Source organism: Anser cygnoides, chromosome 1, assembly GCF_040182565.1.
Source record: "Anser cygnoides isolate HZ-2024a breed goose chromosome 1, Taihu_goose_T2T_genome, whole genome shotgun sequence".
NCBI classification, from domain to species: Eukaryota; Metazoa; Chordata; class Aves; order Anseriformes; family Anatidae; genus Anser; species Anser cygnoides.
In genome coordinates this window covers 60370329-60384090 of record NC_089873.1, presented here as the reverse complement: position 1 = coordinate 60384090, position 13762 = coordinate 60370329, and the positions used below count along the sequence as shown (strand labels likewise).

General features: G+C 41.5%; 1 protein-coding gene across 4 annotated transcripts; it reads right to left on the bottom strand.

Annotated features, from left to right (window-relative positions):
- Window positions 1-16: 16 nt before the first annotated feature.
- Window positions 17-13724, bottom strand: LOC136786345 (uncharacterized). 4 transcript variants are annotated; one of them, XM_066997648.1, is made up of 6 exons: window positions 12422-13724; window positions 11884-11934; window positions 10375-10468; window positions 9474-9572; window positions 3391-4090; window positions 18-3060 (listed from the first exon to the last, which is right to left on the bottom strand). In XM_066997648.1, exons 1-5 carry the CDS (start codon window positions 12598-12600, stop codon window positions 3437-3439), a joined length of 1077 nt encoding a protein of 358 aa, XP_066853749.1. In that variant the 5' UTR covers window positions 12601-13724; the 3' UTR covers window positions 18-3060; window positions 3391-3436. The 4 variants fall into 4 exon arrangements, with proteins under 4 accessions (XP_066853756.1, XP_066853760.1, XP_066853749.1 ...); XM_066997655.1 differs by lacking the exon at window positions 11884-11934 and having other exon boundaries at window positions 17-3060; XM_066997659.1 differs by lacking the exons at window positions 11884-11934; window positions 12422-13724 and adding an exon at window positions 10687-10985 and having other exon boundaries at window positions 17-3060.
- Window positions 13725-13762: the final 38 nt, after the last annotated feature.

Here is a 13762-nt window from a genome sequence, read left to right as displayed (position 1 = left end):
CCACGATTGTAAGGACTAGAGTAATTCAGCTAATGAAGCTGAATGTTTTTCTCTTGGTAACGTCAAACAGATACTTGGCTTGCTTTACAGGAGTCTATGTAATCAGTGAATCGTGCTATATGACTGATAAAAATTTTCCTCTGGTAACTGTAGTTAATATGCAATCAGCAATGACTGATGTATGTAATCAATAAGGAGTCTCTCTCATGGGAAGAGCAAGGGATTGATGGTAAAAAGAGGAGAATGTGATTGAGAACTTATTTACAGTGATTTCACATTAGCAGGTCTTTCCAATATCTAGTTCCAACATCCACAGGCTCCCCAAACTTAAATCCTACTATAGCATCAAAGATTCATAGTTTAGAGAAGTACATCCTCCTGTTATTTTAAAGGTGGTAGTGATGAAGAGCTGGAAAGTACATCCTCAAAAGCCTCATCAGGATGCCAGCACACACTCATTCCAGGAGAACGTAAAACAAAATGGGCCTTCTCATTTCCTTCCAAATCCCAGACTCTAAAAGAGGAAAAAAAAAAAAAAAAGGTAAAGTAATTAGCTGTGTATTGCCATTTGACTGGAATAAGTTCAGATTTGGTGCCTCAATACATTCAACAAAGGAAGCGACCAAATGAAATACTGTTCATGCTTTATCACTTCAAGAAGAAAACAGACTAATGGAACACCCAGAATTAAATTTGCAGATGCTCAATACTTGTGCATAGAAGTCCGTAAAAGCAAGCCAGTACTGAAGAGAGTGTAATTAAAAAATGAACTAGGCACACCCTCGATTTGAAAGGGCAACGTCCAAACAATTTGACAAGCTTAGTTGTCTACACATGAAATCTAGATGATACCTTCTCTTTTTACCTCTTTTTATTCATATGTCAACACTGCAGCCTTTGTGCTATGGCACAAATAACAGTGAGACAGCACAAAGCAGGAAGACCAGTGTTGATCTAGCTGATACAAGCAACCTAGAGTGAAGCACCAAGCAACTTAAATCATCCACTTCCCCATGAAAAGGAGAAGACCACGCACTAAAGTATTTTGCTTACATAACACATGAATTTCCTTTTTTTTCTTTCTTGTAAGACAAGACTGAGTAATGGAAATACAAGAAACTAGAAATGAGGCTAAGGCAAACAAGAGGGTTTGTGGCAGAGGTACGCTAGCCTACAAAGGGTCTTGGCAAGCTTTCAACAAATACGTCATGTTTGTCAGTCTAGTCTTCTCTTTTAGAAACACCTACAGTATATATTAGGCAGCAATATATATATATCAAATATTAAGAGAAATAAGAACAGTCAACAGTATTGGGTCAACACAGATTGACAGGGAAGTGTATGCTGACGCACCAAAACAAGGTTATAAGATGAGTGAGTTTTCTTTGGATGCACTCCATATGAGTGTTACTGAGCCATGAAGCTACTCAGCTTATAAAATGCAGCAAAAACAATACAGACACCATTTTACCTCATAGCCACTGCTCAGTTGCCTCATCTCCTACAAAATCGGGAGCTCAGTTGTCGGACAAGGACATCACAGTTGTGAACATAAGTTTTAACCACAAGGTTGTGTGCTATTTAAATGCATTTTCACACACAAATATATATATATCAGGCCATGACCTATCTTAAAGTAAGTTAAAAATATTGAGAAGGGATTACCACTGCTTCCACATTACAACTAAATATTTTGAGATGGTTTTAGGATGTAATCTTTGCATCAGTATACACATTGTGTCCAACAAAACGATGGGAAACTTCTGAAAGAGACCAGTAAACAAAACTGAATAAATTTTTTTTTGAGCATTCACATGCAGCTTTGTTGTGGTTTAACCCAGCAGGCAGCTGAGCACCACAAAGCCATGTCCTCACTCCTCTATCCCACAGTGGGATAGGGAGAGAATAAAAAAAAAACAGGAAAAACTCGTGGGTTGTGATAAAGACAGTTTAATAAGACAGAAGAGGAAGGGAAATAATACTAATGATAGGAGAATGTACAAAGCAAGTGGTGCCTAATGCAGTTGCTCACCACTCGCTGACTGATGCCCAGCCCCCATCCTGAGCACTGCCCCCCCCGAGTTTTGTTGCTCAGCATGTCACCACACACACGCTGTGGGACATCCCTTGGGCCAGTCTGGGTCACTTGTCCTGGCTCTGTCACCTCCCATCTCCTGGTGCACCCCCAGCCTCCTCGCTGGCAGGGCAGCATGAGAAGCTGACAAGTCCTTGGCTCTGTGTAAGCACTGCTCTGCAACAACTGAAACACCCCTGTGTTATCAGCATTATTTTTCTTCTAAATCCAAAACATGCGCATACCAGCCCCTATGAAGAAAAACAACCCTATCCTGGCTGAAACCAGGACATCTCCTTACTTGATTTTCCCCAAGACTGAAGGCAGAAGATCCAAAGCAATGGTATTTGGGATGTTAGAGAAATGGGGTTGTACAATTTAAAATACTTCTCAAATTTATAGCCATTATAACATTCCTATGACAGTAAAGGCTCAATACGTATCTTTTCATAGCTTCTGAACTCTGTTTTTTCAGGTTTGGGCTCGCCAAAGCAATTGGTTTCTCAGCTCCTTCGTAAATGTTAGCTCAGAAATTAAATCAAGGGTTGTTACTGCCTGCCCATTTAGTGTTAACTTTGCGAGCATTCACCCAAAGGTGAATTGGGGATCTTATTAATGTTTACGAATATCTTAAGCGTGGGAGACAGAGGGATTTGGCCAACCTCTTTTCAGTGGTTTGTGGGGACAGGACAAGGGGCAATGGCCACAAATTGGATGACAGGCAGTTCCGCACCAACATGCGAAAGAACTTCTTCACGGTGAGGGTGACGGAGCACTGGAACAGGCTGCCCAGGGAGGTTGTGGAGTCTCCCTCTCTGGAGATATTCAAGGCCCGTCTGGATGCCTACCTGGGCAACCTGCTCTAGGGAACCTGCTCTGGCAGGGGTTTGGACCCGATGATCTCTTGAGGTCCCTTCCAACCCCCGCAGTTTTGTGATTCTGTGATTCTGTGACATTCCCTTTCTGAGTCTTCCATAATTAAAATGCTGTTATTTAATTACTCTCTCCTAACTTTCCGTTAGAAGTCATCATTAGGAAGAGCATCCTCGGTGCATGTGGCGTGCAAACATTATCCAGTCGTTTACTCTCTATGACTAAGAACCTAGAGAGCTCGTCTGTTATGGAAAATGATCAAATTGATGTTAGAACAGTTGATTCTACTTCCTTTTGAGAGATTGAATAGAAATTCAATCTGAGATTTCCCCATTTAAAAATAATAATAATAAGAAGAAAAAGACAACTGGAACTGGAAAAGTTTTATTATTCAACCAGATTAACTCCAGAACAATCAATCTATGAACTAACAGACTATGAACCTGTAAGGGGGTGCTGCTATCCCTGCTGTCTCCAGTGGGTCCCATGCTAGGGTGCCATTCTGTCGCCTGCAGCTGCCCTGTCTTGGTCGCAGGTGCAGGTCGGGCAGTGGGGGGCTGCCAGGGGCTGCCAGCTGGGTGGCTGCAGCATGGCCATAGCAGAGGCTGCTGCCAGCAAGGCCACTGGAAAGAGTGGGTGACCGAAGGGAGGCAGGGCGGCCGAGGGAGCCTTCGGAGCTCCTGCATTTGGGCACAGGGGAATCTGGGAAGGTAGGACGTGGTGTGGGGAGGGAGCAGGAACGGCAGCTGAGGTCTGGCTGCTGTTTGACAGCAGCAGGGAGGGGTCCAGGCGCTGCTGCTTGTCCCTGCCTGCTGCTGCAGCAGGATCTGGCAGGGTGGGAGCAGCGCCCTGCGAGGCTGTATGGGCACCGCTGGCTTGAGGGGTGGCTTTTGCCCAGCGCTTGGGGAGTGGGGACCCCGCGGGTGCCGCTGGCTGTGTGTCTTCTTCTGGAGCTGCTGCCAGCGGGTCCTCCTCATCCATATCAGCATCTCTCCACCCAGGCTGGGCATAGAGGCTGCTGCTGGGGCAGCTCTCATCCAGCCCCGCCTGCAGGGCTTTCCTCTTCAGAGCAACTCGTCGCTTGCAGTTCTTGAGCAGGTGGGGAGAATCTCTCTTGAAGTTGGGGTTATGGTAGTAGAGTATCTAAAAATGCAAAGGAGAAGAATTAGTTGCTACCGGTTTGGGACTGAGAAACAGCAAGATACAAGAACTAAGAATTTTGATTGTTAAAGGCAATCATGGGTTAAAAAGATCTATTGTCAGTTTAAGCCTAAAGCTTAGGCTGACTAAAACTTAATGATACAGTCCTGATGATACAGTTCTGGTACGTTGCAAATGTCTTAAAGTAAGTAGACTCATCATAGCCCGATTTATTTATCTTTCTGTTCCATGGGTTCAACCTCATTGGATACAACCCAAATGTATTTTATCTGCATTTCTACTACTCAGCAATGCTACCTCAAAAATACCTGGAAGTAGCCTGAAAAAGAAATTAAGATCAGAACATCTACTGTTATCCTCATCTCCTCCATTGCCAAGGCTTATTTTATTGGAACATCCATCTCTCCCACCAGAATATTGTGAGAATTGGTTCACGTGTGGAGCAATCGAGGTACCTTCCTATGATCAGAAAATGCATCCTCTTCTTTTGGAAATTCAGGAGGCGAGGGAGATCTTTGCAAGTCCTGTTGCAGTTTGGTGAATCCGTACAGATTAAGTTGACGAATGAAACTTTTCATACTCTCAGTCTCAAAAACTCTCGGAGGTCTTGTCCTTCCCAGCACTTCCACTTTAAACATTTCCTCATCGATCACGATATAGTTTCCAGAGTAACCCCACCAGATGGCCTTAAATTCGTCACTCTCAGCCAGTTGCCAGAGTTTCTTTGGGAAGCTGAGGGATGAGAAGACATTGCCGTTGCCAGCGTTCTCCTCAGAAGAATTATGAGGAACATGTTTGGTCTCGTGGTCATCAGTGAGAGCTTGGGGATCTTTTTCTTCCCTTGTTGATGCTACAGGAGCATCCCAAGCTGCTCCTTTATCCTGTCCCAGAGGTTCAGGAGGAGGGGAGTCCAAAGACTCAAACAGCTTGTCTGGAGCAAAAACGTATGACGTTTCTTCTCAAAGTGGCTCCTGTTTAATTTCATTCACCTCATTGTCACTCGAGTTTCCATCTGCAGCCATTTCTGTGAACAGCTGCTTTTTGTCCTGCCAGTCAGCAAGTGAGACTCAACGGGACTGTCTGGGGGTTCTGGTGGGGGAAGCTCAAACATCACCATGACGCCCCTGTGTCACCACGACGATATCACAGTGTGGCTCTGGTTTGCAACCTTGACATCTTCTGAAGCAAGAATGCTAGAGTGCATGAAATGTCACAAAGCTGCACCAGGTGAAGTTCAGACTGGACATCAGGAAACAAGTCTTTACTGTGGGGTGGTCAAACACTGGAACAGGCTTCCTAGTGAGGTGGTTGACGCCCCGTGCCTTCCTGTGTTCCAGAGGCATTTGGGCAATGCCCTCAATAATATGCTTTAACTTTTGGCTGGCCCTGAAGAGGTCAGGCAGTTGGACTCGATCTTTGAAGGCGCCTTCCAACTGAACTTTCTTATTGTAGGAAAACTCGCATTCCAGCTCTCTCAAGATAGTAGCAGCATCATTTCTAACAAAAAGCTTGGCCAGATGATTATAACCATTTTGTTCATTGCTAAGGGGGAAAAAATATTCATTAGGCAACCGTCACTTTGCACCGAAATACCTTTTCCATAGTTTTTGGGTTTATCTTACACATTAAAATATTAGCCTTGTTTATAATTTAATAATCTGAACTATTTTTTGTGAAATAGCACTCGGGAGCGTGTTACATTAAGGGGAAGTCATTCGTTTCTGAATAAGCAGTTTTCTCTTCAGAAATATTGGTACATAATTTTATTAATCAATACTGAAGATCACGGTTTTGGTGTATCTGTCAGAACACGGTATGGTTACATTCAATATGACTATCTACCAAGTTATCATCTTTTATTTTCTGTAGGTCTTCCATATAGCAGTAAGATAGCTAAGAGGACACAGTAACTGTACCAGTTAGTACTCCAATGATTCATCAAAACTTAAAATTTTGTCATTTTTTTACCATATGTTTTACATTCTCCATGCCATCATCTGGTTGTAGCTACTTCACTATTGCAGGACTTACATGAGCACTTCTTTTTTTCCAGGTAGGAAGCAGAATGGTTAAATGATGAAATGCTTCCTGAAAATGTTGCAGTTGTCAGCCAGGAAGACCATGGCTCTTTTCCTGTAGGGTCCTCTCACTTGCCAGCACTACATCATGCTAGGTGGAATGCCAGACTGGACTTAAATTACGATGCCCCAAACAGTACTCGTTTGTATTAAAAACGTTTCTGAGCCAATGTATATACATTGGTGTTACTCTCTTGTTGTGGTTTAACCTGGCAGGCCGCTAAGCACCACACAGCCGTTTGCTCATTCCCCCAACCATCACACACAAACCATCTTTTCCCATGGGGGAAAGAATTGGAAAAAAAAAATGGTAGAACTTGTGGGTTGAGACAGTTGAACGGGACAGTAAAGGGAGGGAAAACAATAACAACAACAGCAGCAATAATATATATACAAAATGAATGATGCACAATGCAATTGCTAACCACCCACCAATTGATACCCAGCCAGTCCCCAAACAGCACCCCTCCATCCCTGGCCAAGCCCCGAAGTTTTGTTGTTCAGCATGATGCCATATGGAATGGGACATCCCTTGGGCCAGTCTGGGTCTCCTGTTCTGGCTCTGTCCCTTCCCAGCTTTTCTTTGAGCATCTCCAGCCTCCTCGCTGGCAGGGCAGCACGAGAAGTTGACGAGTCCTTGGCTCTGTGTAAGCACTGCTCTGTCACAACTGAGATAGAAGGAAAAGCAGAAGATAAGGAGAGCGATGAGCTGGAGAGATGCTTTGATTATGTTGGAACAGGGTCAAAAGTGAATTGAGAAGGTCATAGCAGAGGCACGATGACATTACTTGGGAAGATGCAGCTCCTAGCTGCATCTTCTTGGAGAAGAGGAGTCTGGAGAAGAGGAGGCTCAGGGGTGACCTTATCGCTCTCTACAGTTACCTTAAAGAAGGCTGTAGGTAGGTAGGAAGAACTTCTTTACTGAAAGGGTCGTAAGGCATTGGAATAGGCTGCCCAGGGAAGTGGTTGAGTCACCATCCCTGGAGGTCTTTAAGAGATGTTTAGATGTTGAGCTTAGTGATACGGTTTAGTGGAGAACTTGTCAGTATTAGGTAAGAGGGTGGACTGGGTGATCTTGGAAGTCACTTCCAACCTAGACGATTCTGTGATTCTGTGATATAGCTCTAGCGGCATTACCACAGCTTGTCTTCCATGACCTTTTACGATCTAAAGCCAACAGGCACTGGACAACGCCAACATTAAGACAAGTGATGAGATGCTTGGTGAAATGGAATAACCAAAGGCAAACCCTTCAGTCTGATCCTGTATGACCAAAGACAATGCACTTCAGCAAAGACACCAAGAACACTGCTATACGATTCTTGGTTGCATGCGAAGCAGTCGCACTTTTGAGGCTCATTTGCACTTTTATCAACTTCTCTGTGCTATTTTGCATGTTCTGAACTTTTGGTGCTTTCTTATAACCAGCTGGAATAACCAAAACGTTTTTATAAGGTTATCTGAATACTTACTTTTATTACTAATTCTGGTTTTGTTGCATTGTATGTGCGTGGGTGAATGACTTGGGAAAAAATTTATAAAAGGGGCTCAAAAAGTTGCATGCAACTGCTTATGATTGGACACTGCTGTAGTATCAAAATATTTACCCGCATTTAAATCTGTTAGATACCCTTACACCAACTCTATTTACTCTTTGTGGCATCTGGCTTTTGGATTAAATAATTTTCTTGCTTTCCATAGAAGGATCTCAAATATTGTTTTAATAATGACCTCGTTCATAGAAAGCCTAGCAAAGTAAGCAGTCTTTCAGGTTTCACTATTTTGGACTCCTCAAATTTCTATCTATTGAAGTCGTTTATATTTGGGATTTGGAATTACTTTCCTCCAAAATTAGCAGAAGTAAATTCAGTGATAATTGCAGGTTTTGTTTCCTTAGTAAGGATAACTGGAGAGCAAGCTGTAGCAGACGGGAACCCCGCTGGAGAAAGTCAAAAGAGGTCTTTCAGATTGTTGCAGTTGCCCGATTATATCATGGTTTAGGGAGATGGGGCATTACCAGCTAAAGAAATGGAAGTTCCTAGTCTAGGCTAATTATTGCTTTTTGTTTGTTTGTTTTGTGGCAATATTTTACTGAATATTAAGAAAGTTAACACAGAAGAAAATGGTGATAACATACAGAAAGTCTATCTTGCTTAGAAGAGGGCAATTCAATTTAGACTACATATGACAATCCTGAAGTACAAAAGACCTTACGGGTTATAACTGTACCAATTTAATTACTAAATAGTTTTTCTAAAAAAACTATTTACATTGATAAATATAAATCAATAATGATCGCAGCTTGGAATAGGTGGTAAATGTCTTTTAGTTTGCTGGTAGCTCAGATAAATCTACAAATAAACAAGAGTTAATCTTGATTTTTTCATCTGTAGATATTCAAAATTTCTTTAAAAATTAGCCCATATTCCAAGGTGACTGGAAAACCTTAACAGATAACACATTAAAAAGAAGAAACATGCTTTAAAAGTGGATAGGTACATACAGAAAAATGGAGTGTGACTTCCAGGAGAAGCAGTGTTACAGAACAACTTTATACATTTGATATTTTAAAGTGGGCAGCAGAGGAACATCTTTGTGAAAAAAAAAATAAATAAATACAATTTTAAAACCCTGACTTTCCTGTAAAAGGCTGTAAACGACAAAAAAAAAAAAAAACAAAACCAAAAAACCATGAGCTGTTTGGTATACTGGAACTGAAACCCTCTGTCATCTTAATAGAAATAATCCTGCTTAAAATTATTCTGATTACACCATTAGCTTCTTTCCAGCTTGTGGAAATACTTTATTCAACAAACACATTCACAGACAACATTTTAAGACACTACATATTGTATTTCTTTCTTACAAAACGGTGATGGTACAGAAAGTTAAGGCAAAGACAGCTGTTCTTGCTGTAGGTACTCTCTGAACAATTTCAAACTATTTGCACTGTGTTAACTGAGACACAACTGAGAGTCTCATACAAAAACTCTTTAAAAAAATTAAAAAAAAACCTCACACCAAATACCATATTAAAAAAGTGTATATTTTAAGGGAAGTAACAAAGCGTCAAATGAATGATATCTGATTTTTATGTACAAAAGTTGTTGCATTTGCGAGCTGAAAATCAAACAGAAAACGTTTCCTATTTTACTTGTTCTGTTCTTGTATTCTCCATGTGAATAAATAGCAGTACAAAGAGTAATTTCCTTTGATTTTCTACAAAAAGGATATCATGCTGTAAACTTTAATATTGGAAGCAAATGGTTATTTTACATTTCAGTTACCCAAAAGAAAATTTTATGGTCTCCTCCAACTGCACATAATGGAAGAGTTCTGTGCCATGTCAGTCCAGATCCTACAGCTGCCGTACCAGTAAGAATGGGCTTAAAAAAAGAACAAGAGTAATATCAATACAACTTACCATAAGTGATTATTATACCACATATACCAAGTTACACGAGCAACTCCCTGCATATCTAATACTCCTTAATAAACACAGTTAAAATAAAACAGAAATCAAACTGAAAAATCTGACTATCTGCTACCCAGTTTCAGTAGCTACTTACTACACTTAAGTAAGAGGTATCAAAATCTTCCATGATAACAAAATTTTCAGCTATTTTCATTATTTTTATTAACACTATTATTTTAAATGCATTCTTTCAAACCTAGAAACCTTTGTAATGAAATTACTTCCTGTTATTATGTGTACTCACAGCTAGTATGTTTGGAGATAATATTTTTTATTGTAAACTATGCAAATGTACACTAACATCAGCAAAACCAAAATACTTCCTGTGCTTTACTTGCACTGTCTCTGAACATATTATCATTACTCATATAGGTAATTCAAACCTGAAAAATGCACACCAGCTGATTTTTGCATCTTTAGAATTAGAAAAACAAAAGAACTTATTAAATAAAAAGGTAAATTTTTTTTCTCTCTTTGTATGAATGAGACAAAGTAAAATAAAACATACAGATCAAACAGCATTTTAAATAACAGGCTGAATAGTGTCTGGGAGGTTTTTTTAGCATGGATGAGACAAAAAATAATTAAAAGAATTACCAAGCATCATTTCTGAATGGTTTGGGCTAGTTTTTAGCTACAACTTTTAACTATTTATGAGCTTGATTTGAAAAGCACAGATGCAATTCCATCCAAAAGCTGAATTCAAAATTTACCTGGGGATGTCCTAGATGATGAACAAGCAGTTGAGTAGTTGTCTTTCCTGGATATCCAGTGGTTGCAAACAGGTTTTCATTCACTCGGGACCACCTATGAATAAAATGAACATACCTTTCAAATATTCCTAACAGAAGTGCACACATGCTGGAGTTTTCTCCCTTGTGAGTAACTGTGTGAAGCCATCAGATATTCCACTGATACCAAAGAAATAAATTCAGAGAAATGGCTTGTAAATGATTCACCACCCACAGCCCTGTATGCATGTTGTTGTGGAACAGAAAAAGTCATGGTCATTGTAGTGGGTTTACGTGGCAAGGTTTTGGTAGCAGGGGGCCATAGGGGTGGCTTCTGTGAGAAGGATCTAGAAGCTGTCCCATGTTTGGTAAGGGCCCCACTGCTGACCAGAGCTGAGCCAGTAAGTGATGTTGTTTTGCGCCTCTGTGAGAGCATATTTAAGACAGGGAAAAAAAAACGCTGCACTGCACAGCAGCTAGGAGATTGAGAGGAGTGAGGAACAGCCTTGCAGGCGCCAAGGTCAGTGAAGAAGGAGAGGGAGAGGTGCTCCAGGCGCCGGAGCAGAAGTCCCCTGCGGCCTGTGGCCAGGACCATGGTGAAGCAGGCAGGCCCCCTGCAGCCCATGGAGTACCACGGTGGAGCAGGATTCCACGGTGCAGCCCGTGGAGGAGACCACGGTGGAGCAGGTGGACCTGCAGCGATGGAGGCTGCGGCCTGTGGAAGACTCCTGCCGGAGCAGATTCCGGGCCGGACCTGTAGCCCGTGGAGAGGAGCCCACGCAGGAGCAGGTGACCTGGCAGGAGCTGCTGCCCGTGGGGGATCCAGGTTGGAGCAGTTTGCTCCTGGGGGATGGACCCCGTGGTACAGACCCATATCTGGAGCAGTTCTTGAAGAGCTGCTGCCTGTGGGCAGCCCACGCCGGATCAGTTCAGCAAGGACTGCATCCCGTGGGAGGGACCCCACAGCACAGGGGACGAGAGTGACCGAGAAGGAGCGGCGGCGAAGAAGCGCTATAGACTGACCATAACCCCCATTCCCGCCCTCCCCTGCGCTGCTCGGGGGGAGGAGGTGGAAGAGGGTGGATGGGGGGGAAGGTGCTTTTGGTTTCTTTCCTTTGTTTCTCGCTTCTCTAGTTTGTTAGTAATAGGCAATAAATCTTACTATCTCCCTATGCTGAGTCTGTTTTGCCCGTCACAATAATTACTGCGTGATCTCCCTGTCCTTATCTCAACCCTTGAGCCCTTTTCATCGTATTTTCTCTCCATTCCTCTGAGGAGGGGGAGTGAGAGAGCGGTTGTGGTGGAGCTCGGCTGCCCACCTGAGTAAAACCACCACAGTCGTTCACAAATTTCGCTAAGATTGTGGAGCAGGTCCCACTAAAAATGGTTGAAGAGACACAGTTGTCCCTAAACTCCCAAGTAAGTGCTTGCATATACACAGACTATATCAAAAACAAAACGGAGACAACAAAATATAGATAGCACTTATACCTGAATAATCTGGCTCGATCAGCATGGACAGGACTCTTATCCTGCGGATAACTAAAACAGACATTCCATGTAAAAAACTGTTCTGCAAACAACCACGGATTAAGTATCAAAACCATAATTTTAAACAGGGGAGACATTGTCTGCTCTTTGTGAAGAAGCTGAGGGAAAAGCTGATCTTTCCTGCAGCTTACATTTCAATTTGGAACAGGCAAACTGAAGTAGTTAGTGACTCTACTAAGGTATTTATGATTGTAATAAATGCATAAACCTTACAATGAGAGGTAAACAGTAGAGATGCTATCTGAAGTGGACAAAAAGAAACAGCACAGTATTTTTAACAGATAAATATTGATAGAAATAAGCATGAAAAAGAATGATCTGTACTGATTCCATAATTGCTGATGAATGTTCATTTGTTTACTGAAAAGGAGGTGTAATACATTGAGCATTTAAGTGCTATTTCACCAAAGTAGCCCCATCACTTCATGTGCTCCTTAAGGAGAGACTGAAGAAATACATGTCCTGTGCATAAAAATACCTGGAGCGAGTGATATCCCATATGAGCCAATCATTTCCTGCAACTGCTCCAATTTTAAGAGTATTCTTTAAACACCAGTCTGCTGACATCAGTGGCGTTTGTTCACACTCCAGCGAGAGAATGGCCTGCTGTGTAATGAGATCGTAGAATCGTATTGTCCCATTTTTCTCTGCTACCATCAGCTGCAAGAGAAATTAATAGAACTTTGTAAACTTAGCCTGTAATGAATCTTAGCATCCTTTTTACTCTATAGCAAACCTAGTATATTTTGAAGCAAATATTGATACTAGGACGTTAGATAGGTACAATTGTTCACATTTTACTAGAAAACATTCTCCTGAATATTCTTCCAGCAATAAAAAGCACTTTAAATCATACTCCTGTCACATTATACATAGTGATTACATTGTTTTATCTATACATACATGTATAGATTTAGATATATAGGTACATAATTTTGGTGCTTAGAAGCACCAGTTCTCAGACAGAGTTGCACTCTGCTTTCAGAATCATAATGCATATTTTTTTGCTTTTAAAAAGTTCCAATTCTGAGTACAAGGAACTGACGGACAGAGATCGTGCCATTCAAGGAAATAATGATATTGTTAACTGTAGAACCTGGATTCATGCTTACTGATTTTATATGCCCACTACTGCTTTACCCCCTAATAATTTGTAACAGATTTTATCTAAGCTTTTGCTGTTAACATAAAATATATTTGTGTTTTGTTAAGCAATGTAGAAAGAGCTTCCTTATGAAATGATAAAAAAATCTATTCTCAATGAGGAGGATGGCTTTCCGATAGTCATGAACAACAATTAAGGAAGGCAAAGCAGCATTAAAAATACTCTGTCCCCTCCTCTCCCATCCCCACCTACTCCCGTCCCCCAACATCCAAATTTGCTTGGGAAAAGATAGCTGTCACAGAAACACGCTGTTCTGCAAACTAGAAGGCATGTTGCAGCAAGCATTTTGAACTTCAATAAGCTTTTCAGTAGCCATCAGTCTGTAAGGCTTTACTAGTTTTTTGAAGGGGCTTTTATTTACTAAAAAAAAAATCTCCTTTGCCTGCTGTTTGATAAGGGTCAGACTAAAAACAAGCTAATATGTAAGACTGGTGTAATATTTCAATATTTTTGCACAGAAAAAATAGGGCTTATTAGGGCTTATCAGGGCCCTAATTAGCTTAGGGCTAATCTAGTAACTAAACTGCCCCGTAGCATATATAGTGGCAAACATTCAGTTTTGATGACACTGGAGTCAACAGTCTTCTTAGTAAGGACTAAGATACTGGTGGAAACTATAGTAAGAGTACCCATCCTTCCTCTCTATAGCTAAAT